This window comes from Rhinopithecus roxellana, chromosome 7 (genome assembly GCF_007565055.1).
Source record: "Rhinopithecus roxellana isolate Shanxi Qingling chromosome 7, ASM756505v1, whole genome shotgun sequence".
NCBI classification, from domain to species: Eukaryota; Metazoa; Chordata; class Mammalia; order Primates; family Cercopithecidae; genus Rhinopithecus; species Rhinopithecus roxellana.
The window spans coordinates 67,140,550-67,166,424 of NC_044555.1; the positions used below are offsets into that span (position 1 = coordinate 67,140,550).

Genomic DNA, 25,875 nt, shown 5'->3' on the forward strand with positions numbered 1-25,875 from the left:
TCTAGTAAAGGGTATAAACTTCTGTGGGAAATTCACAATTGTGAAAACTTTCTGCAGCAATGACAGTGAACATATACTACTTAAGATAAATTACACTAAAGAGAAGACCCAATTCCTTATCTTCCTGAGCACATTTCTAAACTATGTTCCCCAGCTCTCACATCCAGGTGGGCACATGACTAGCAGTTGCCAAGGAAGGTGAGATAAACCCATTTCCAAGCTTGACCCTGCAAGATTCTCCATGTTCTCTCTTCTCTCATTTGCTGGCTAGGTACAAAGGATACAGTAGAAGATTCCAAGACCCTGGGAAATAGCCATGTGACCTAGTGGAAGAGGCCTGGGTCTCTGAATGATGGTGTGGAAAAGACCTCCTTCATCTACCTGCATTGGACTGTGAAGTGAGCAAGAAGTAAATTTTTATTCTGTTAAGCCACTCAAATTTTAGAATTACATGTTATAACGGTTAGTCAGCCCTAATTAATATGTATACTATATACAAAGGCCAAACTAGGTATGAAAATCTGATAATTAATTTGAACTGACCACATGTGGGGAAAGAAGCAACTGTTAGATACCTACGGCTGCATTTAGTGTGAAGCTGAAGCATAATGCAACAAACACTCTTAGTTGAGCTTTTCCCAAACTGGTCCTCATCAAAACAGAACTCAACAGGATTGTGAATAAAAGTTCTGTGCCTAAATTAGTTTGAGAAATGCTGTTAAACAAAGTTAAAAAGGCTTCTTTCCTTTAGATCATCTCAGAGCTATCAATATACCAATGCCCATTGTGCATCTGTATAAAAAGACTAAAGAATGTAGCATTTCCCAAACTTATTTAGTCAATAAATAATTTAACCACTAAATTTAAGATCTACTTCCCCTTCCCACCATGGCAACACCCATAGCCACCTCCCAGAGCAATGTTCTGTGGAACACATTCTGGGAAATTTGGCTTTAGTTTCATTTCCATCATATGGTGAATTATTCAGCACCAAACAGTTCCAGGCACCCCAAAACAAGTATGATTCTCTCATTAAGGGAAGGTTTTTCTTGTAAAAAGACTAACATGTTCAAATACCATCAAAACCACCCAAGAGTTTTCACTGTTGAAGTGAACCAAGTTCTCTAAGAAAGGTATTTTACTTAAAATGTGACTGAAATGAAAATGGTCAGCTTCTGCTTTTTTCCTTTGTATCCCAGTCTGCTGTCAGTGGAGCCTGTAATATTTAAAGATGGAGTATACGCTTATGTTTTAAGGAGAAGACCTTGAGTCTATGGAACAAAACCATGTTAAATATTAAATGTGTGTGGGAATACAGCCTATTGTACAGTATCTCATTTGCTTTTCTCTCTCCTATACTCATGCTATACTCATGTTTTAAAGTACTGTGCAAAGCAATAAAAAGTAATCACAGCTAACCTCAATGGATTCTTCTAATAGAAATATAAGATAATTCAGTAAAGTAGGTTTGTACTCTACTGTTTTTAAAAACTCACATATCACTTGCATGCATTATGTACATATAATTTACAAAGATATATAATTTTTTCCCCATTGTAGCCTGCTAGGCTCTATTTTATTTGTACTGTACATATACTGTATTTCTTTTTTCTTTTTTTTTTTTTGAGATGGAGTTTCACTCTTGTTGCCCAGGTTGGAGTACAATGGAGCGATCTCGGCTCACTGCAATCTCCACCTCCTGGGTTCAAATGATTCTCTTGCCTCAGCCTCCCAAGTAGCTAGGATTACAGGCATGCACCACCACAACTGGCTAATTTTGTATTTTTAGTAGAGACGGGGTTTCCCCATGTTGGTCAGGCTGGTCTCGAACTCCTGACCTCAGGTGATCCACCCACCTTGGCCTCCCAAAGTGCTGGGATTACAGGCATGAGCCACTGTGCCCGTAATTTTTGATGGATGATTTACTGTGCCCGTAAATTTTTGATGGATGATTTCTCACATTTCTCATAGACTTAAGGCAACTGAAAAGGATTGTTATGATAGACATTTGAGAATTCATGTAAAGTAAAAAGGTATGCTAAATAATCAATTTTTTTTTTTTTTTTTTTTTTTGAGACGGAGTCTCACGCCCAGGCTGGAGTGCAGTGGCCGGATCTCAGCTCACTGCAAGCTCCGCCTCCTGGGTTTAGGCCATTCTCCTGCCTCAGCCTCCCGAGTAGCTGGGACCACAGGCGCCCGCCAAATCGCCTGGCTAGTTTTTTGTATTTTTTAGTAGAGACGGGGTTTCACCGTGTTAGCCAGGATGGTCTCGATCTCCTGACCTCGTGATCCGCCCGTCTCGGCCTCCCAAAGTGCTGGGATTACAGGCTTGAGCCACCGCGCCCGGCCTCAATTTTTTTTTTTTTTTGAGACAGAGTCTCGCTTTGTCGCCCAGGCTGGAGTGCAGTGGTGTGATCTCGGCTCAGTGCAGCCTCTGCCTCCTGGGTTCAAGTGATTCTTGTGGCTCCGCCTCCTCAGCTCAGTCCTAACTGGGACTACAGGCATGCGCCACCACGCCTGGCCAATTTTTGTATTTTTAGTAGAGACAGGGTTTCACCATGTTGGCCAGGATGGTCTCGATCTCCTGACCTCCTGATACACCCGCCTCGGCCTCCCAAAGTGCTGGGACTACAGGCGTGAGCCACTGTGCCCGGCCAATATTCAATTTACCAAAAAACAAGAATAATAAAAAGACAGACTTACATCTAGTAGTGTGTGAAGATGCTGATCCTGGAAAACACTATGTAGAAAATCTAGGTCCTTTTCACTGCAGTCTGTAAGTGCGTGAATCTCTTCCAGGCTGTCCAGCACCTGTGAGACTGCTCCTAAGGGGGACAAACAGAAAAGAAACAGCCAGTACAGAAAGTCAATGTCAGACTAACTTTTGTAACCTAAATCTTACACTTAAGAACAATGAATTCATATCAGAACTTCAAGGGCTAGTGTCTTTACTGAAGGATAGACTTAAATGAGTTTCGTATCATTTAAGGACAGAGTATTTTCAGAGAGTTCATGTTCTTATCAATGCATTTGTATGCTCTTCAGTTTTCAAAGGAAACTGCAGCTTATCTTATTTGAATTAATGAAATTTATCAAGTATAACTGAAGCACTAGAAGATCTGGACACAGCAAGTTTTATGTCAGGAAGAGAGTATGGGTTTTAGGACTCCAAGATGTTTTGAAATATTATAGAAACAAGATCGGCCTTTTACCCAGGTGCATTCCATCAAGAACTGAAGGTAAAGCCAGCTGTAGATACAGGCAACAGACCTTCAACTGGGAGCTCCTGCTGCCTAAAATAGGCTTCTTAGATTTTAAGACTCAAACTTTAGTTAACAAAAATCCCAGTCCACTCCTTTTTTTCCCTTTGCATACAGACCCAAGAGACCCAAAATCATTCTCATTCTGTCTTACTCTTACCCTTCTTTTTTTTTTTTTTTTTTTTTTTGAGGCGGAGTCTCGCTCTGTCTCCCGGACTGGAGTGCAGTGGCCAGATCTCAGCTCACTGCAAGCTCCGCCTCCCAGGTTTACGCCATTCTCCTGCCTCAGCCTCCCGAGTAGCTGGGACTACAGGCGCCCGCCACCTCGCCCGGCTAGTTTTTTGTGTTTTTAGTAGAGACGGGGTTTCACAGTGTTAGCCAGGATGGTCTCGATCTCCTGACCTCGTGATCCGCCCGTCTCGGCCTCCCAAAGTGCTGGGATTACAGGCTTGAGCCACCGCGCCCGGCATTACCCTTCTTATTCAGAAGATAAAGACAAAGTGCAGGTACACTGACACTTCCAAATACCATATTATATTTCAAGGCAAATCATTTTTGTAGGGCAAAGCAAATGGAAGTGCCATCACAAGTTTCTTCTCATAATCAGGAAATCAGGCAGATGTCAGTAGGGAAAGATACATAATGAGGAGTAACAAAGCCATTTTACACAGCCTTAAAAAAATGATCAGCCTCACTGCAGGCAATATGCAGAATACATATACATACTCCACAAAAAAAGAGCCTCAAGGAGCTAAGTTTCAGAACATTAGTACACAGTAGAGAAACTCTAAGAATAAGTGCCTCATTGCACATTTAAGTCTTTGGATAAGTGGTTCTCAACCAGGGGCAATTTTGTTACTCAGGTGGACATTTCCCAATGTTTGGAGTTATTTTTGGTTGTTACAGCTACAGCGGGAGGGTGGCTATTGCTATCTAGTGGGTAGAGGTCAGGGATGCTGCTAAATATCCTACAATACCCAGGACAGCCCCCACAACAAAGAATTATCTGGGCCAAAATGTCAGTAGTGCTGTGGTTGAGAAATTCTACTTTTGATTAAGATAAAAATCTTCATGCTCCAGAACTCTGTTTCTAATTCTTCCTGTCTTAGACCTCATCCATTCTCATGCAATTATTGGTGAGAATATATATCAGTACCACTTTTCCAGAAAGCAATCTGGTAACATATATCAAAAAGCCTTAAAAATGTTCATGCACTTTGATTTAGTAATTCCATTTACGAAAATCCACCTTAAGGAAAAAAATGGAAGATTTATATGTAATGATATTATCATACAAAATGGAAAATAAATCTAATAGAGGACAATTACATAGGTTATAGAATATCCATATAATGGAATGTGTAGCCAAATGAAAATTGTTTTTGAAGAATTTCAAAGACATAGAAAAATCTTCATGATATAGAATTCAAGAAAGCAGAATGCAAAACTAAATAAACTCTATATTCCCAGTTATGATAAAAAAAAAACAAAACATATATACAAACTCAGGAAAAACAAAAAACAGAATGAAACACAGCAAAAGTGTTACAGTAGTTATCTTTACTGTCCTATTTCTATTTCATTCTGTTCTTGTCTATACTTTCCAAGTTTTTCTACAATAGCAAATAAATAAATAAATAAATAAATAAATAAATAAATAAATAAATAAATAAATAGATTGCTATATAAGCTACTGATTTTTGTAGCTCTATTTAATTATGTTAAAGATTTGGGTCTTAAGCCACATACTGTGTGGTTGTCCACATGGAAATTACTGTAGTTATTTTTTAAAATTTGACTTTTTAGTTTGAGATAATTGTAGATTCACATGCAGTTGTAAAAGAATATAACACAAAGGTCTCATGTACCCTTTACCCAGTTTCCTCCAATAGTAACATCTTGCAAAACTGTAGTACAATATCACAACCTGGATATTGATATTGATACAGTCAAGCTATAAAACACTCCATTACCACAAGGATTCCTCATATTGCCTTTTTATAGCCATGCTCATTCCCCTCCTACTCTACCCCCTCCTAACCTGTGGCAACTACTAATCTGTTCTCCATTTCTACAATTTTGTCATTCTGCTAATAAATGAGGCTCCTATTCTGGGCATACTGCCTATGGGGTAGCCCTGGTCTGCAAGGAGGAGTCCCTCTAAAAATTAAAAAATAAAATAAAATAAAATAAAATAAAAAGAATAAATGAAATCATACAGTATGTAATCTTTTGGGATTGCATTTTTTCACCTAGCATAATTCTCTGGGGCTTCATCCAGGTTGTTGCGTGGATGTACCAGTTTGTTTGACCATTCGTCTGTTGAAGGAACCATGGGTAATTTTTTTTTTTTTTTTTGAGACAGAGTCTCGTTCTGTTGCCCAGGCTGGAGTGTAGTGGCGTGATCTTGGCTCACTGCAACCTCTGCCTCCCAGGTTCAAGTGATTCTCCTGCCTCAGCATCCTAAGTATCTGGGATTACAGGTGCGTGCCAACACCCCCAGTTAATTTTGTATTTTTAGTAGAGATGGGGTTTCACCATGTTGGTCAGGTTGGTCTCAAACTCCTGACCTTGTGATCTGCCCGCCTTGGCCTCCCAAAGTGCTGGGATCACAGGCATGACCCACTGCGCCTGGCCTGGATAATGTTTTTTTTTTTTTGAGGCAGAGTCTTGCTCTGTTGCCCAGGTTGGAGTGCAGTGGCACAATCTCGGCTCACTGCAACCTCGACCCCCCGCACTCAAGTGATCCTCCCACATCAGCCCCCTGAGTAGCTGGGACTACAGGTACGCGCCACCATACTCAGTTGTTTCGTATTTTTTGTAGAGATGGGGTTCTGCCATGTTGCCCAGGCTGGTCTTGGACTTCTGAGCTAAAGCGATCCTTCTGCTTTGAGCTCCCCAAGTGCTGGGATTACTGGCGTGAGCCACCATGTCCGGCTGGATAATATTAAATTTTGAATTATGCCTGCCAGGCTATTGGTATCCTTTCACTGAAAACATTAAGTGGATATTAAGTGGGATAAAAGAGATAAATGGCAGAAATCAGTCCTCATCTCCCCTGTTATTCCTAAAGAGGCATTAACCCAATCCACTTCCTTCTACCTGATCTTCTCAGGATTTTTACTTTGTTTAGAGTGCCCCCCTCCCTCAAAAAATCTGGAAATTAGTTAAAAGCCAATTTTCTCTTCATTCCTTATTGAAAGCCTTGGAGGCTGGGCGCGGTGGCTCAAGCCTGTAATCCCAGCACTTTGGGAGGCCGAGACGGGCGGATCATGAGGTCAGGAGATCGAGACCATCCTGGCTAACACGGTGAAACCCCGTCTCTACTAAAAAATACAAAAAACTAGCCGGGCGACATGGCGGCGCCTGTAGTCCCAGCTACTCGGGAGGCTGAGGCAGGAGAATGGCCTAAACCCAGGAGGCGGAGCTTGCAGTGAGCTGAGATCCGGCCACTGCACTCCAGCCTGGGCGGCAGAGCGAGACTCCATCTCAAAAAAAAAAAAAAAAAAAAAAAAAAAGCCTTGGAAAGCAAGAGATGATGTGAAGAAATTAGTCACAAATGTCCCACTGAACCCCTGACCCCAGCACGTCATCAACAACCGAATTGAATGATGCTATGTTTATCAAGTTACTAAAGCCAGTTCTAAACTTCTGGACTTATGAAACCACAATAACAAAAATACTAATCAAGTGCTTTTTTTGTATATTAAAAAAATCCACTGATACCACAGAAACCTAATTATCATCTTCACTCAGTTATCTTAGTGTGATCTTATTTTAATTATTATTTTTTGAGACAGAGTCTCACTGTGTCACCCACACTGGAGTGCAATGGCATGACCTCAGCTCACTGCAACCTCTGCCTCCTGCGTTCAAGTGATTGTCGTGCCTCAGCCACCCAAGCAGCTGGGACTACAGGCTACCATGCCCAGCTAATTTTTGTATTTTTAGTAGAGATGCGGTTTCATCATGTCGGCCAGGCTGGTCTTGAACTCCTGGGCTCAAGAGATCCGCCTGCCTCAGCCTTCCAAATTGCCGGGACTATGGGCGTGAGCCACTGTGCCTGGTCTCTTACCAGCATTGCTCGTGCTGCTGATATATAGTCTATACGTAGCAGTTTATTAATAATATAAGATTAAAGCAAAAACAATCTTTTATCAAGTGAATACTAAGATGGTCAGTCTCAAGACTGGGAAGCAATTTTGGCTGTATCAGACCAGGGATGTATCATTTGTTGGTCTGTGAACTTCCCAAGTGCTCCATGCCATTCCTGTACCACCATCGCACTCCATGGGTTACTTACGCGTGTGCTTGTTCACCCTTTTTTTCCCTGAGCTGTAAGGTCCTTAAGGCAGCTCTTTATTTTATTCATTTTATAATATCTATAAAGTATGCACTGAATTAAGCACTTAAGGAAACATTAACAGCAGCTCCCAGTTCTTGAGTGTTTATTATGTTCCAGGAACATCCTCAGGACAACACGGTAAGGCAGATATATTATCCCACCTTCTAGATAGGGAACTGAGCTTCAGAAGGGTCATGGAAGGCCACAGCTAGTAAACGGTGGAGCCAGGACTCAAACCTGGGTTTGTCTGGCTTCAAAGTCTATGCTTTGCCTAACTTACTACACTAATAGGCTATGCTAGGAAACATACGAGAAACCTTCAACAGCAAATTGTGTGGTTTATGCATGAATATGGAGGTTGGAAAAGAACTTGAACAATGCCCTATTGGGTCAGACAATAATCAAAATCTTTTTTTTTTTCCTGAGACAGAGTTTCACTCAGTTGCCCTGGCTGGAGTACGGTGGCATGATTTCAGCTCATTGCAACCTCCGCCTCCTTGGTTCAAGCAATTCTGCCTCAGCCTTCCAAGTAGCTGGGATTACAGGCGCACACCACCACATCCAGCTAATTCTTTGTTTTTAGTAGAGACGGGGTTTCACCATGTTGGCCAGGCTGGTCTCGAACTCCTGACCTCGGGTGATCCGCTCACCTCGGCCTCTGAAAGTGTTGGGATTACTGGCGTGACCCACAGCTCCTGGCCCCAAAATCTTTATTGAATATTCCTGCTTTTTGCTAGGTACTAGGCAGGGGCTTCAGAGAAATCAGAGATATGATCCCTGGCCCTGAGGAAGGGGCTCTCAGACTGATGTGTGAAGTAGGCATATTATATCCTGAAGTAAACGATATAGAAGAGGTAAAGACAAACTGACACACAGGTTGCCTAAGGAGTTGTGGAGCTGCAGAGAGGAGGTGGATGAGCAGGAATTCACCACCCCCACACAGGATCAAAGCTGTGTTGACAGAACCAGCAGATGCTTTGCTGGAAAGCACAAAGGCATCTGTTAGCAGGCATTTAGAGTAGGCAAGAGCCACAATTCCAACAGGTCTATTAAACCTCCTTGGATCTGTCACCTCTTCTGAACTGATTTATAGTCTTATCTTGTATCCAAATATGATTAACTCGATGGGTTCTCAATCATGAAAGAAGCATTTCCCTAGTTGTACTTAAGTTGTCTATTTCAAGCTCTGAAAAGTGCCCCCATTTTTAAGTTTCTGTAATTAGGTAGAAAAATTAGAGTTTTTATTCCATTTCTCCTTCATCTTTTCAAATGGAATAAATACATATTTTTGGCTTAACCTCAAAATCTGCCTTCACCCTTGATCATTTTAACACCTTCCATTAACACCTGTTCTAGTTCCGTTATTTCTTTCTTTGGGTATGACAAACAGAACAACAGAACACATTCTTGGTTGGATAGATTTGTGTATAATTGATATCTGTAGTTCAGTACCAACTATCTAAAAGTCCCATGGTGTTTCAATTCATTATAAGATATAAATAGACACAAAGACACTTCTCGGGCTTTTCCATTGCTATTGTTTTAGATTTTAAACCCCGAGGTAGTAGTGATTATTAATATAACACATGCAGCATATGCTAATTAAACTGTTACTAGTTTTCATTTTGTAGATCAATACTGTCACATATAAAAGAGCTATTTACTTTTCTCAAAGACTTAAAAGGCTGTTTTTCCTATAAAACCTCTGAATGAACTTGTAACTATCTTGAAAACAAAATCAATCAATAAAAAGTATACAAGTTCACCTCAGAGGGCAGTTGATTTAATGGCAGGACTGTAGGTATCCTATTCACCTCTGTATTCTGGGGTGTACTTTGCAGAGTGCTTTGTACCAAAAGACACTTCATAAAATGGCCCTTGATTAAAATGATGTTTTTCTGAAAAAATTCTGAAGAACTGAAAACAAAGTATGAGAAAGACTTAACCACAGAAAACAATTTCTTTTATAGTACTGTTTCCTTAAAGCCACAGTTGATATTATTTTCATACTTATATTTGTATTAACAGCTTATAATTTCCAAAGTGCTTTTACACTCACTACCTTATGTGATTCCACAATAACCCTGTCTCTGCAGGCAAGTGTTTTTTGTTTTTGTTTTGTTTTGAGACAGGATCTTGCTCTGTCGCCTAGGCTGGAGTGTAGTGGTGCAATCCTGGTTCACTGCAGCCTCGACCTTCCAGGCTTGAGCAATCCTTCCACCTTAGCCTTCCAAACAGTTGGGACTAGAGGCATGCTACCATACCTGGCTAATTTTTTAAAAGTTTTTTGTAGAGATGGGGGTCTTTCTCTGTTGCCCAGGCTATTCTCAAATTCCTGGGCTCAAGCAATCCTCCAGCCTCAGCCTCCCAAAGTGCTGGGATTATAGGCAGTGAGCCACTGTGCTTGGTCAGCAAGTGTTTTTATATTTGAAAAACCAGAGGCTCAGTAGGGTTACATAACCTTTCCAAGGGCCACAGGCAATGAGCAGAAGATCAAATCCTAGAACCCAGGTCTCTGACTCCTAATTCAGTGCTCCTTCCATAAAAGACTGTCCCCCACCCCTAAAATCATGTTTTATCCTCAGCAATGCACCAGAATGATTTGCATTTGGTAATGAGGTGATGTCCAAGTTCTTTTGCTTTTTTTTTTTTTTTTTTTTTTTTGAGACGGAGTCTCGCTCTGTCGCCCAGGCTGGAGTGCAGTGGCGCGATCTCGGCTGACTGCAAGCTCTGCCTCCCGGGTTCACGCCATTCTCCTGCCTTAGCGTCCCGAGTAGCTGGGACTACAGGAACCCGCCACCACACCTGGCTAATTTTTTTTTTTTTTTTTGTATTTTTAGTACAGAGGGGGTTTCACCGTGTTAGCCAGGATGGTCTTGATCTCCTGACCTTGTGATCCACCCGCCTCGGCCTCCCAAAGTGCTGGGATTACAGGCGTGATGTCCAATTTCTATTCTCTCTTTAATCTCAATTTGATTTACCATATAAGGTTTCTTCCTAGCCCTCAGTCCAAACTTCCACATTCATGAACTTATTAGATATTATAATGCCCTGCTTTCAGAATAGTATTTTGTTTTCATAATTCATTTGGCAATAAAGCTTATATCTAAAAATCAGGTTTATAATCATACCTTTTTTTTTTTTTAATAGAGATGGAGTCTCACTATGTTGTGCAGACTGATCTCAATCTCCTGGCCTCAAGCAATCCTCCGATCCCAGCCTCTCAAAGTGCTGGCAAGGCATGAGCCACCATGTCTGGCCTGCACATTTTAACTTTGAACTTCTACTTTTTCAAATAATCTCACCAGTACAAACAAGTTTTTCAAAAGTTTTCTGCTACTATTATGAAATAATAGTCAAAAAAAGCATAAATATGTCAACTGTTTAAAAAATGTTTCTAAGTCTATTTCTTTAAAGAGGAATATGCTTTTAAGGTCAATAAAAGCTTTGAGTCCAGAATAATTTCATTATAAGAGTGGAAGTCTCATAAAAAGGTTGACCAAGTAAAAATAATCCAACTGGAGGACAGAAAAATAAACAGTCAAATGTTTAGACTAAAACGTTCTCAGTGTTAAAGTAGGCTGAGTATGTCTTAAAAGTTTTTCCCCTTACATTTTACTACGAAAAGCTTCAAACATACAGGAAGTTTGAAAGAATCGTGCCCACGACCTAGATCCTACATATGTTGACAGTTTGCTGTATTTGCTTTATCACATATCTACCCATCTATCCATCAGTTCACGTATTTTTCATTGATTTCAAATTAAATGGCAGAGTGGCCAGCATTAGTAGACTTCACCCTTAAAGACTTCAGCAAAGATTGCAATGTTTATTTTTCTCTCTGAGGTAAAATTTACATAGAATGAAATATACAAATCTTAAGTGTACCATTCAATGAGTTTTGATATACCCAGGTTTTCACTGTAATTGTTTCAATAAAGATTTGTGTGTGTATTTCTTTTTTTAAAAAATAGTACAAGCTTTATTCATAAATAAAACATAAAGATAAAAGCAGGGACATTTCCTGTTTTTAAAAGGGAATAGTGGAAGGCAGTATGCCATCTTATTTAAAATCACAAGTTAGGTTTTTCAGATGGATGACAGTTGAGATTATTAAATCCCATTCCTGCTTCTCAGATTTTCACAAAATAACACATTAAATTCTCAGTGTGTGTGTATTTCTTAATTTACAATGTATAGCTATGAAACTCAGCATCACTGAGCAAATCCAGAATCTGAAACTAGCCTAGCTTCTTCTAAGAGTAATCAATACCTTTTCTTTCCTATTATATTGGTGATCAATTAATACATTTTATTACTACATATACACATTATTATCACCTACTCAATCAAAGCCCCTCCTTGCAAGTACAATACTTTTCTTTAAAAATCTGCTTACTAAGGTATAGTGTTTTAAGTTAAAATTCGCCATTTAAGTATACACTGTCATCACTTCAAAAAAGTTCTCTCTTGTTCCTTTGCAGCCAATCTCTTCCCTCTATCACCACACCCTGTTCAATACCTTTTATTCCCACTGCACAAAGCAAATTCTTTGTTATCAATCAAGTTATAAGCAATAATGAATCCTGTAATGGAAACTATATTTTGGATATAAGCATCTGTGCCATATCCAACTTAAGTTATGAAAACTTACATATGGTGATACATGCTTTAGATTCTCCATATGTAGATTACGGTACAGATACCTTGAAATTTATTAAAGGAAGTAAACTCTGCATATGTATTCTGTCAGTATATAGATGTTATAATCTCTAATGCCATTATGATTATTAAAATAGTCTATGCTTCCAAACAGAAACATTTTTGAGCACAAAGTTTTCAAAGTACTTTAATAACATTCTGCTGTTAAGTACCCACTCGTGTAAAGCTTTACAACTAAGGAAAATCACTATTGATACATTCAAGATGCTCATTCTCAAAAAACATGACAGGTTGGCTGATTAAAAAAAAAAAAAAAGAGGAACGCTAAATCTAGATGGAAAGAATCTTACATTTTAATAGTTATTAAATTATACGTGGTGGGCAGCCTCTAAGATGGGCCCCAGTAACCTGGTCTCCTGGTATTTCCACCCTTGTGTAATCAATCCCCTTCCCTGGAGTGCAGGCTGGACTTACTGACTCATTTCTAATGAACAGAATAGAGCAGAAGTGGTAAGATGTCACTATGAGATTAGGCTGTAAAGACTGTGTCTTCAGTCTTGGGCACTCTCTCTCACTTTTGCCCCCTCTTTTATGTTTCGTGCTGGGAAGTGAGCTGCCATGCTGTGAATAGCCAGCCCTGTGAAGAGGACCACAGCCAGTGAGGAACTGAAGCCTGGCAACAACCACGTGAGTGAGCTTGGAAGAGGATTCGTCCTGCAGTCGTGCCTTCCGGTGAGATAGCAGCACTGGACTACAATCTCAGGAGAGATCTTGAGCCAGAGGCACACAGCTAAGCCACGCCCAGATTCCTGACCCAAAGAAACTGTGAGATGACAACTGCTGCTTTAAGGTAATTCATTACCCAACAATAGGTAACTAATATACTGTGAGATTTATATTAAATCAGCTGCAATTTGAGCTACAGATAACTAACGTAAGAAAATGTGAAAATGAATTCAATCATTAGTACCCAGGCTTTCTCATTTATCTTTGAGGTAAAGTTTTGTTTTTTTAATTAGAATTTTTATTGAGATAATTGTAGATTCACATGCATTCGTAAGAAATAATACAGAGAGATCCCTTGTATTCTTTGCTCAGTTCCCCCATTGGTAACATTTTACAAAACTATAGTATATTATCATAACCAGAATACTGACATTGATACAATCCATCCATCTTATTCAGATTGCCTCAGTTTTACAGGTACTCAACTGTGTGTACATTTCTTACATTTTAATTTTCTCCTATACTCAAATTATGCCCCTTTGTAATTAAAATCTAGCCATTACATTATTCCTTATAAATGTTCTATCTGATGGTAAAAGTTGTTAAGAGACAAGATTTCAGAATTTATTTCACAGCTCCAAATAAACTGAAAATGGACTCAGTAACAGGAAGCAATAAAGACCACTTATAGGTGATGTGTCAAAGAAAAATTCACTTACCCTGAAGGTTTTCTTGAAAGCAAACTATAAAACAAATGTTACCCTTTCCCCAGAATTAATGTATTCATATGTGAAATTCAGATGTGAAGTATTAAGTGCGGTTGAAATTTTAACACTGCCTTTTTTCCTCTTATGAAAGAAGTGAGAAGTTAGTATTGTTTGTGTAACAACGCCTCAAAAATCAATACATCCAACTTTTAGTTTTATGACTAGGCAGTGTTAAAATTAATACTTAAACATCCACACACAAACAGCCAAGGAAAAAGTCAAGCTGATTACGAACCATGCAAAGCCAAACACTTTTGCATAAAAGATACACCTTAAAGGAAAACAAAGGGATACCTACTTTCTGCTGCTAGAAGTCCTAGGAGGAAGGCAGCATATGGACAAACAACAAACAGTACGATTTTAGAACAGGCAGGTTATGAAGCCACAGTTTGGCCCACTACATGAGCCACCAAAAGCACAGTCCCCCAGCCGACCCCAAAGTGAGCCCTTATGTTCCATGAGTACAATCACTGGAACTGTTTGGGATTTCAGACATCAAACACTGGGTTCTGATTCTGAATTATTTGATTTGAAATATGATAAAAGAATATTTCTACTTTGAATTTTTTTTTTTTTTTTTGAGATGGGGTCTCACTCTACCACCCAGGCTGCAGTACAGTGGCACAATCTCAGCTCATTGCAACCTCTGCCTCCTGGGCTCAAGTGATCCTCCTACCTCAGCCCAGCTCCCTCCCCTCCTGGTAGCTAGGACTACAGGCACATGTCATCATGCCCAGCTAATTTTTCTATTTTTAGTAGAGACGGGGTTTTGCCATGTTGGCCAGGCTGGCCTCGAACTCCTGACCTCAAGTGATCCACCCACCTCCACCTCCCAAAGTATTGGGATTACAGGCCTGAACCACCATGCCCAGCCTCACTTCAAGCAACACACAGTTTATCATAAGATTAAATGAATTATAGTAAATGCATAATGTTTGCATTTCAATAATCAAAATAGAAAATTATCATTTACAGAAAAATTGTTTTACATCATAAACAATATACCTAAACATGTTTGACTTTTCATTAGATGACAAGTTTTTAAACTGTTATTTTATATATTCATATTTTCCTAAATGCATAGAGTATTACTCTTTTTATTTTCCTTTCCTTTTTTTTTTTTTTTTTTTTCCTGAGATGGAGTCTTGCTCTGTCACCCAGACTGGAGTGCAGTGGCACGATCTCGGCTCATTGCAACCTCCATGTCCTGGGTTCAAGCAATTCTCTTGCCTCAGGTGGATTACAGGCACGTGGCCACCATGCCTGGCTAATTTTTGTATTTTTAGTAGAGATGGGAGTTTCACCATGTTGGCCAGGCTGGTCTTGAACTCCTGACCTCAAGTAATCCACCCACCTTGGCCTCCCAAAGTACTGGGATTACAGGCATGAGCCACTATTTCTGGCCCCTTTTCTTTTTTTTGAGACAGGGTTTTGTTCTGTCATCCAGGCTTGAGTGCAGTGATGTACTCACAGCTTACTGCAGCCTTGACCTCTTGGGCTCGCTCAAGTGATTCTCCCGCTTCAGCCTCCCTAGTAGCTGGGACCACAGGTGTGTGCTACCACGCTTGGCTAATATTTTGACTTCTTACAAAGTAGAGGGTCTCTGTATGTTGCCCAGGCTGGTCACAAACTCTTAGACTCAAGCAATCCTCCTGCCTTGCCTTCTGAAACTGTTGGGATTACAGGCATGGGCCGTCATGCCTGGTTCTTTCTTTTCTTTTTTTTTGAGACGGAGTCTTGTTCTGTTGTCCAGGCTGGAGTGGCAAAATCATAGCTCACTGCAGCCTCAAACTCCTGGGCTCAAGTGATCCTCCTGCCTCAGCCTCCCAAGAAGGTAGGACTACAGGTGTGTACCACCACATCCGGCTAATTTTGTTGTTATTGCTGTTGGGGGGACAGGGTCTGGCTCTGTCACCTAGGCTGGAATGCAGTGGTGCCATCTCAGCTCACTGCAACCTCCGCCTCCCAGGCTCAAACAATCTTCCCATCTCAGCCTTCCAAGTAGCTGGGACAAATAGGCACATGCCACCACACCTGGTTAACTTTTGTATTTTTGGTAGACATGGGGTTTTGTCATGTTGCCCAGGCTGTTCTGAAACTCCTGAGCTCAAACAATCCACCCACCTTGGCCTCCCAAAGTGCTAGGATTACAGGTGTGAGCCACTGCACATGGCCCAGCTAGCTTTTTTTTATTTTGTAGAGACAGGGTCTGACTATGTTGCCCAGGCTGGTCTTGAACCCCTGGGCTCAAGTGATCCACTCACCTCGGCATCCCAAAGTGTTGGGATTACAGGCATGAGTCACCATGCCCAGGTTTTAGCCCCATTTCTAAAGATGAAAATGGTAGTAGAGATCTTGACCTAAAATCTCAAAGAGATTTATCCTAAATATATTATAAGCATATGATTATATCATACAGCCACAGTATGACAATACAAACCATTACTGGATCCACTCCCCTTAAATAGGGTCCACTGTAATCTGAGTGTAAGGAGGGAAGAGAGAGGTTTCAGCTAACAAAAGAAGTTACAGGTGGAGGGAACAAAATGGAGTGGAAGAAAAGAGAGACATGAAGCAATAAGCAGCACTGGGGACCACACCTATAAACACAACCAGATCCCTGCCTTTCTTGTGGGAAGGGCTCTGGATAATGACCAAGTCAGCACAAGAGAAAAATGGCAAGGCTTTCTCCTCAGAGTCTCTTCTCTAAGATTCCCATTTCTGAATGTTTTTGGAAATTACCTTCATTCAAAAGAGGAAGATTCACATCCCAATTGGTAAAGGTCAAAATGAGGAACTGTAAAACTGCTGGAATGGGAAACTTGATCTTGTCATTTAAAAAAAGTTTTAAATTTTTGTGGGTACACAGTATATATCTATGGGGTACAGGAGATATTTTGATATGGGCATATGACGCATAATGATGTATCCATCACCTCAAGATCTTGTCATTTTGCACAAGGTACAAGCACATACTAATTGGTAAGAAATTCTGTGGGCGTGTATGTGATTGTGTAGGTGCACACACATGTATAAACAGAGGAGAGGAGAAGCGTAAATACTGACAGATGCTCATGGTACCAATAGAGAAGAAGCATTAGTACATTCATTCTTCCTATATTGCTGTGGGACAAACACCTCAGGCTCTAGGAAAGGCCCAGGGCCTCAGTCCCAGTGGTAATATATAAATATTGATGAAGCTAGTACCAGAGTACAAAAATCAAAGTCAGCACAAAATCAAACATGACAAATATGGAGTGACTCTAACGAAAGAAAGAAAAAAAGCTGAGGCCAAAGGACACATGATTCAAGAGTTAAATAAATAAAAAATGCATAAATAAAAATTTAGAACACACACACGCACACACACATTTACATATACATATAAAAGGACCCTATGGGCTTTTAGTAAATGATCCTTGAGAATATCACACTGGTAAGATGGAAATCTCAGCATTTTATAAAATGGTTTCCGTTTTTTATTTCTTTAATCTCTTAATTTTTTTTTTTTTTTTTTGAGATGGAGTCTCGCTCTGTGGCCCAGGATGGAGTGCAGCCACGCGATCTCGGCTCACTGCAAGCTCCGCCTCCCGGGTTCACGCCATTCTCCTGCCTCAGCCTCCCGAGTAGCTGGGACTACAGGCGTCCCCCACCACGCCCAGCTAATTTGTTTGTATTTTTAGTAGAGACAGGGTTTCACCGTGTTAGCCAGGATGGTCTTGATCTCCTAACCTTGTTATCTGTCCATCTAGGCCTCCCAAAGTGCTGGGATTACAGGAGTGAGCCACTGCACCCAGCCTTTTATCTCTTAATTTTTAAGAGGCGAGGTCTCATTTTGTTGTCCAGGTTGGAGAGCAGTGGTGTGATCACAGCTCACTGCATCTTCAAACTCCTGAGCTCAGGTGATCCTCCTGAGCCGGGTGCCTCAGTCTCCTGAGTAGCTATGACTACACACACACACCACTGCACTGGCTTATAAAATGATTTTGTGAACACTGGCAGGTTGTTTCAGGGGTACCTATATACAGTTCATCAAAACAAATAACTCTTCTATTTTCTTCCACCTTGGATACTTGTATGCATGTGTCACAGATTTTTTTTTTTTTTTTGAGACGGAGTCTTGCATTATCACCCATGCTGTAGTGCAGTGTCGTGCTCTCGGATCACGGATCACTGCAACTCCGCCTCCCGGGTTCAAGTGATTCTCCTGCCTCAGCCTCCCAAGTAGTTGGGACTACAGGCGCAGGCCACCATGCCTGGCTAATTATTATTTATTTATTTATTTTGTATTTTTGCAGAGACGGGGTTTTGCCATGTTGGCCAGGCTGGTCTCGAACTCCTGACCTGAGGTGATCTGCCTGCCTTGGCCTCCCAAAGTGCTGGGATTACAGGCATGAGCCACCATGCCTGGCCGTGTTACAGATTTTTATATATGGAGAAGAACTTGGTAACTGTTTCAGGAGATAATTCACAGGACAGCTCTACATTGAAAGATTCCATTCAAAGCAGTGCTGCTCCACAGTCTGATCTAATACAACTGACCTGGGGAAAAGCTTATATCAGAAGTTTTTGTTGAGAGAGAAGGTAATCAGAAAGATCCCAAAAGACTGACTAGGATGTCAGATTGGATGGAGTGCAATGCTGGGTCAAGAGTGTGGAAAGGGGAGGAAGTATTACTGAGGTAAAAAGAAAAAAAAGTGAAATGTTGGTTTTGGAGCCATAGGAGAAAGCAACTTTGGTATTAAAATGAAAAGGAACAAGACACATGTAGACAGGATTTGGTTGCTGACAAACTTCCTTAGAATCCATTGGAGGATTTAACTAAATGCACAGAAAAAGTTTATTCACAATAGGAAAGAATGGATGTAAATACCAAATGACTCACACAGGTGAATAAGTGAATTATCCAATTACCTGAGGAGGTAGGGTCTTCGGAGAAATCTGGTAACTCTTCAGGGGGATCCCCATAGAATGAGTTGAATTTGTGACTTGACACAGCGGCTAGTACTGCACCCTAAAGCAAAGAGATGAAAAAATAGATTATTAAAACAAATACACAAATATAAATAAGTTATTTAACAAATTATCTATCTTAAGGATTATCCATGAAGTCAAATATATAGGAGATGATGGCTAGAAGAGAGGTAGCTTTTAAATTATTTCAGGTTCCTTTAAATAAATTACATATGCATATACCAGAATAACACTAATTGGGAATTGGAAAAGTATATGAAATCACTTACATCTTGAATTCAAACATGCAACACAGAATGGAATATTCTGCAGTTATTATAAATTGATGTTGTAGAAGGGTGTTTAGTGGAATGAAAAGATGTCTGTGATTAATTACATGAAAAAGGTTTAAAATCAATGTATATTATAATCTCATTTTTGGGTAAAAAAGTTAATATGGATATAAAAGACTGCATATACACCAGAATGTTAATAGCATTAATTATCCCTGGGTGGTAGGATTATGAGTCATTTTTCTTTTTAAAATCTTTTTTCCCTCTTTTAGTTTTAACAATGACAATGTGTTACTTTTGTATAGTAATTATCCATCAGGCCACACAACAGAATCAACTACATATGACTCTTTTAAGCTATATGCATAGCCTCCCCTCATTCCTAGTTGGAAATCACTGCCATTTGAGTGCATGATATCCCTTAGGACTGTTCAGTGGAAAAATGTTGGGAGTTACTGCTTCAGTAAATCATATTTATTATTATTTTTTATTTAAACAGCTTTAAGGGTACAAGTGGTTTTTGGTTACATGGATAAACAGCACAGTAGTCAAGTGTGGGCTTTCAGTGAATCTGTCTTCTGAGTAGTGTATGGTGTACCCAACAGGTGATTTTCTATCCCTTGCCCCTCCACCCTCCCCCATTCTGAGTCTCTAGTGTCCATTATACTACTCTGCATGCCTCTGTGTACCCACAGCTTACTTCCCACTTACAGGGGAGAACATGTGGTATTTGGGAGTAAATCATTTAACCTCTCTAGGCTTTCTTATCTGTAAAGTAAGAATATGAAAACGGGCCAGGCGCAGTGGCTCATGCCTGTAATCCCAGCACTTTGGGAGGCCGAGGCGGGTGGATCGCCTGAGGTCAGGAGTTTGAGATCAGCCTGACCAACATGGAGAAATCCTGTCTCTACTAAAAATACAAAAAGTTAGCCAGGCGTGGTGGCGCATGCCTGTAATCCCAGCTACTTGGGAGGCTGAGGCAGGAGAATCGCTTGAACCTGGGAGGCAGAGGTTGCGGTGAGCCAAGATCGTGCCATTGCACTCCAGCCTGGGCAACAAAAGCGAAACTCCGTCTCAAAAAAAAAAAAAAAAGAAAAAGAAAAAAAAAGAATATTAAAACGGACTTATCTTACAGGATTGGCAAAAGTCATAATGTATTCATGAAAGTGCTTTGCAAATTGTAAAGCATTTTGTAAGTGTATATCATTACTAATTCTGCTAATAAAGAACTAGAACGTGAGCACAGCCTTTTGCTGGTCTATGTAGAATCACTCAGTTAGTTTATCAAATCACCTAAGTAGTCTAAGTCTACATTTTAAATATTAACTCTTGAATTTTTCTGGAAAGATAAAACTTGTGTGTGGTTAGGTATCTGCTAATATGAGAACATTATTACTATTTTTTTGAGACAGTGCCTCGCTCTGTTGCCCAGGCTGGAGTGCAGTGGCATAATCTCGGCTCTCTGCAGTCTCAACCTCTCAGGCTCAAGCGATCCTCCCAGCTCAGTCTCCCAAGTAGCTGGGACTACAGGCCTGTGCCACCATGCCTGGCTAACTGTATTTTTTTGTAGAGATGGGGTTTCACCATGTTGCCCAGGTTGGTCTTGAACTCCTGCTCTCAAGCGATCCACCTGCCTCGGCCTCCCAAAGTGCTGGGATTACAGGTGTGAGCCACTGTGCCTGGCCAGAAAACATTAATAAAATATATTTCCACAAAGTTTACTTACTGTAGAAAGGGAAGAGCAAAAAGAGAGAGGTGATACTGATGTTAACATTCCAGGTAACTTTTGAGATTTCCAAAAGTCTAAAGTTACGCATGAAAGGTTCTTATGCAGAATTATAGTTGCCATGTTGAAAAAACAGTAGTCAATGTTGAGTTCTTCTTTCTATAGAAACTTATTTCACTTTACGTATTATACATGTTTCCTAAAAGCTGGGGGGGAATGGAATTTTTATATATGAAATCACGTTTCCCACACACTGAAACTAGGCTTTTAGAGATGCTTTATTTTTATTTTCAAATGAAGTACAACTGTATTTCTTAAGATGTTAGTTATATGCTTCAAGGCTGTTCTTGCTACTGCTATAGTCAAAGATCTATAATAAATACCTATACTAAGTCCCAGGCTACTCCGCCCGTGGTGTGGGTGGTTCCGATGCTGACTGCCCTGCGGCGGTGCGGCTCGTAGTCCTCAGCATGGACCGCACTTGTGAGGAGAGGCCCGCTGAGGATGGGAGCGACGAGGACGACCCAGACTCCATAGAAGCCCCGACCCGGATCCGGGACACTCCGGAAGACATCGTGCTGGAAGCTCCGGCCAGTGGCTGGCGTTCCATCCGGCCCGTGACCTACTGGCTGCAGGGGACGTGGACGGGGACGTGTTCGTCTTTTCCTACTCTTGCCAAGAGGGAGAAACCAAGGAGCTCTGGTCATCGGGTCACCATCTCAAGGCCTGCCGAGCTATGGCCTTCTCTGAAGATGGGCAGAAGCTTGTTACTGTCTCCAAGGACAAAGCCATCCATGTTCTAGATGTGGAGCAGGGGCGACTAGAAAGACGTGTTTCCAAGGCTCATGGTGCCCCCATCAACAGTCTTCTGCTGGTGGATGAGAATGTTCTGGCCACTGGGGATGACACGGGTGGTATCCGTCTCTGGGACCAGCGGAAGGAAGGCCCCTAAATGGATATGAGGCAACATGAAGAGTACATCGCAGACATGGCTCTGGATCCAGCCAAGAAGCTGCTGCTGACAGCCAGTGGGGATGGCTGCCTTGGCGTCTTCAACGTTAAGAGGCGTCGGTTTGAGCTGCTCTCAGAGCCTCAGTCTGGGGATCTGACCTCTGTCACCCTCATGAAATGTGGGAAGAAGGTGGCCTGTGGCTCCAGTGAAGGTACCATCTACCTCTTCAACTGGAATGGCTTTGGGGCCACAAGTGACCGCTTTGCCGTGAGAGCTGAATCTATCGACTGCATGGTTCCAGTCACTGAGAGTCTGCTGTGTACTGGCTCCACCAATGGAGTCATCAGGGCTGTGAACATCCTACCGAACCGAGTGGTGGGCAGTGTGGGCCAGCACCCTGGGGAGCCTGTGGAGGAGCTGGCCCTTTCCCACTGTGGCCGCTTCCTGGCCAGTAGTGGCCATGACCAGCGCCTCAAGTTTTGGGACATGGCCCAGCTGCGAGCTGTGGTGGTGGATGACTAACGTCGGCGCAAAAAAAAGGGAGGACCACTGCGGGCTCTGAGCAGCAAGACTTGGAGCACTGATGACTTCTTCGCAGGACTGAGGGAAGAGGGAGAAGACTCCATGGCTCAGGAAGAAGAGGAGGAGACTGGGGATGACAGTGACTGAGGGAATGAATTGAATCTCAAGACAGGTCCTCACCAGGCAAGAGTCTTGCTTATTGAGCTGCATCCCCAGAGAAGATATTAATTATTTTTTTAAAAGACAGGGTTTTGCTGTCATCCAGGCTGGAGTGCACTGGCTTGATCATGGCTCACTGCAGCCTCAATGTGCCCCAGCTCAGGGTGTCCTTCCACCTCAGCCTCTGGAATAGCTGGGACTACAGGTGTGCACTACCACACCAGGCTAATTTTAAAATTTTTTTGGTAGAAACAGGGGTCTGTGTTGCCCAGGCTGGTCTACAACTCCTGGACTCAAATGATCCACCTGCCTCTGCTTCCCAAAGTGCTGGGATTACAGGCACGAGCCACCACACCTGGCCAAAAAACATTTTTTTGAGATAGGATCTCACTCTGTCACCCAGGCTGGAGTGCAGTGGGTTGATCATGGCTCACTGCATCCTTGACCTCCCGGGCTCAAGTGATCCACCTCAGCCTGCCTGGTAGCCGAGACTTGGCATGTGCCACCATGCTCGACTAATTTTTGTGATTTTATTTTTTTGGTAGAGACCAAGAGTTTCACTATGTTGACCAAGCTGGTCTTGAACTGCTGGACTCAAGTGATCCTCCTGCCTTGGCCTCCCAAAATGCTGGGATTGATATGAATTTTTCAATTCAATCCCAGCTGCCTGGCTGGATATGAATTTTTTTTTTTTTTTTTTTTTGAGACAGGATTTTGTTCCTGTTGCCCAGGCTCGAGTGCAATGGCATGATCTCGGCTCACTGCAATCTTCGCCTCCTGGGTTTCAAGTGATTCTCCTGCCTCAGCCTCCCAAGTAGCTGGGATTACAGGTGTCCGTCACCACGCCAGGCTAATTTTTGTATTTTTAGTAGAAACAGGGTTTCTCCATGCTGGCCAGGCTGGTCTCGAACCCTTGACCTCAGGTGATCCACCCATCTCAGCCTCCCAAAGTGCTGGGACTACGGGCAAAAGCCAACACGCCCGGCCTGGATATATATTTATAATACCCTACAGTGCAGCACAAGATGCATTCAAAGCGCTGATATGAGGAAGTACTTGCCCCGTAGCAGCTATTCACTCTACCAGTATAAGACAAACTCTAAGCTAGGGCAAGATAGCACAGACACAAGTATATACTAACCAGGGGTTTAATATAAATACAACCAGCATAGAAAGACCCAAAACTACACAGAAACCAAAACCAGAATGCCATGTGGTGGAGCCAAATGGCAGAATTTCTGACCCCTTTGGCTCAGCTGCCCCTCCCCGCAAATAAAAACCAACAAAGAAGACAAATCAGGACAATAAAGAAGATTCATGCTAAAAAAAAAAAAAAAAAAAAAAAAAAAACCTATACTACTAGGAAAACACTATTTAAAAGAGCCCTGAGATGTAAATGCTTTTGAAACAATAGTAGCATGTTTTAAATTTATCTGTCTTATTTATGTAGTTTTTTTTTTTAAATAATAGAAACTGAGTCTCACTATATTGCCCAGGCTGGTCTCAAACTCTGGGGCTCGAGCACTCTTCCGGCCTCAGCCTCCCAAAGTGCTGGGATTACAGGTGTAAGCCATGGCGCCCTACCTAATATTTAGTTGTCTGAACCCAGTGACTATAGGTGGTTTAAATATTCAATGCAAGCTATTATGTAAAACAGCAACATCATTCTGAAATAGGTTATGGATTCATAGAATTTTATTAGAGTTTGAGAATCAACCTTAGAGATTATTCATTCTAAGAGACTCATTTTGCGGATGAGAAAACTGAGGTCCAGGGAGGCTTAGCAACCTGTTAAGGTCTCTGTCAACTTAGAGACACAATGAAGAGTAGACATAATTGACATCCAATGACTACTCTCCCCAGTTCAAGGATTTCTACTATACTAGGGGTCAGCAATTTTTTTTTTTGTAAATAACCAGACAGTAAGTATTTTAGGCTCTAAAAGTCATATGGTCTCTTTTGCAACTACTCAATTCCTGCATTGTAGTGTGAAAGCAGCCATAGACAATATGCAAATTAATGTACTTTGCTGTGTTCTAATAAAACTTTATATACAAGAATAGGCAGTGGGTTGGATTTGACTCCCAGGTCATAGTTTGCCAACCCCTATATTACATTATTGCTACTGATGAGCTACTGATGAGCAATAATGTAATACAGGGGTTGGCAATAATGTAATATTGCTCATCAATAGCAATAATGTAATACAACAATAAAAAAATCAGATTTTATACAAGTAGTTCTTCAAACTTTCTGGTTTATTAAACCCTTGACAAAGAAGTTTTCTACCTGCTTTAATTTAGAAGGTATAATTTAGTATCTTTTAAAGGTAAAACACAATACTTTTGAGTTAATTAGACTATTCACAATCTGTTAAGATAAATAATATTAAAGTACTTTTCTATCAAGCAAATTAACCTAGAAAGGAGAAGGCAGATTATAAATTCAGAGAAAAAGAGCACCAAAAGTTTTTAATTTGTAGTTAAGAACCAGAAAGAATTCTTAATCATAATTATAGTTTTCTTGAAATGTCAATATGTCAAACATCAGAATGGAATGCTTCTGGCTAGATGATTCTGTGTGGCATTTAAGGAAGTGGAAAACAAGAAAATGGTTAGGTCAGATTTCTGCTAAGTTAAACTACTGAATGCACTTAAGGGGGGAACAAAGATATTGAGGAACACAAGAGCTGAACAAAGATGTATTGCTGACCTGAAGACAAAAGCCAAAAACTGAATACTCCCTTTTTGGTATTTCCTGAGCTCAGAAACATGCATCATGAAGTTTGATAGGCACAATGGCAGAAGGGTACATTTTTAAACACTAAATACAAAATACACAAGTATTGGATATAAAATAATTGGTTTTGTACCTAAATAACAAGGTAATACACAGTCATGGCAGGAGGGTACATTTTAAAACATCTAAATACGAAATATACAAGTATCAGATACAGCATAATTGGCTTTATACCTAAATAACAAGGTAATATATAGTCATATTCCTGAGTGAACAGGGAAATATACTGAGGAGGGAAAGTGTATCACCAGAACATACTAATAGGAATGTGACAAAAAAATTCGAAAGATAATCATCCTATTAGAATTCAGACGACTGAACTCAAAAGCCTTAAAAAGGGTGGAGAATTTGGAGAGGTTGAGGCTGAACAGAGAAGAGCAAAAGTCAAGAAAATCATTTCAAGGTAGAGATGTTAAATAATTTGGGTTGATTATACTTAAGAATTAGGTCCTAGATGATAATTAGGTGAGATGATTAATTAAATCAGAACTTTTGATACGTGTCCATATAATCACAACCAAAGTTATCATTCATTTAGTCTGCATAGTCTATACATATATAATACTCAAACATAACCTAAACATAGGTTGGTATAACCTGGAATTTCATAATATTCAGTCAGAATGTATGACTAAAAGAGGTTGCAGTATTTTCTCTAGAGAAAATGAAAAATGACACTTGTAAGTGTACTAGCTATGGCTATATTTAAGA

General features: G+C 40.9%; 1 protein-coding gene and 1 pseudogene across 8 annotated transcripts in view; one reads left to right on the forward strand and one right to left on the reverse strand.

The window, feature by feature from the left end:
• The window catches only part of CASK (calcium/calmodulin dependent serine protein kinase), a 403,174-nt gene that overhangs the window by 91,963 nt on the left and 285,336 nt on the right, over nt 1-25,875 (reverse strand). For all 8 annotated transcript variants that reach the window (XM_030933848.1, XM_030933849.1, XM_030933847.1 and 5 more), the window contains exons 10-11: nt 18,675-18,774; nt 2,704-2,825 (exon numbers count right to left, since the gene is read on the reverse strand). In XM_030933848.1, coding sequence (XP_030789708.1) covers nt 2,704-2,825; nt 18,675-18,774 — 222 coding nt within the window. The remainder of the gene's footprint in view (nt 1-2,703; nt 2,826-18,674; nt 18,775-25,875) is intronic.
• LOC104666835 lies at nt 21,200-22,353 on the forward strand (annotated as a pseudogene).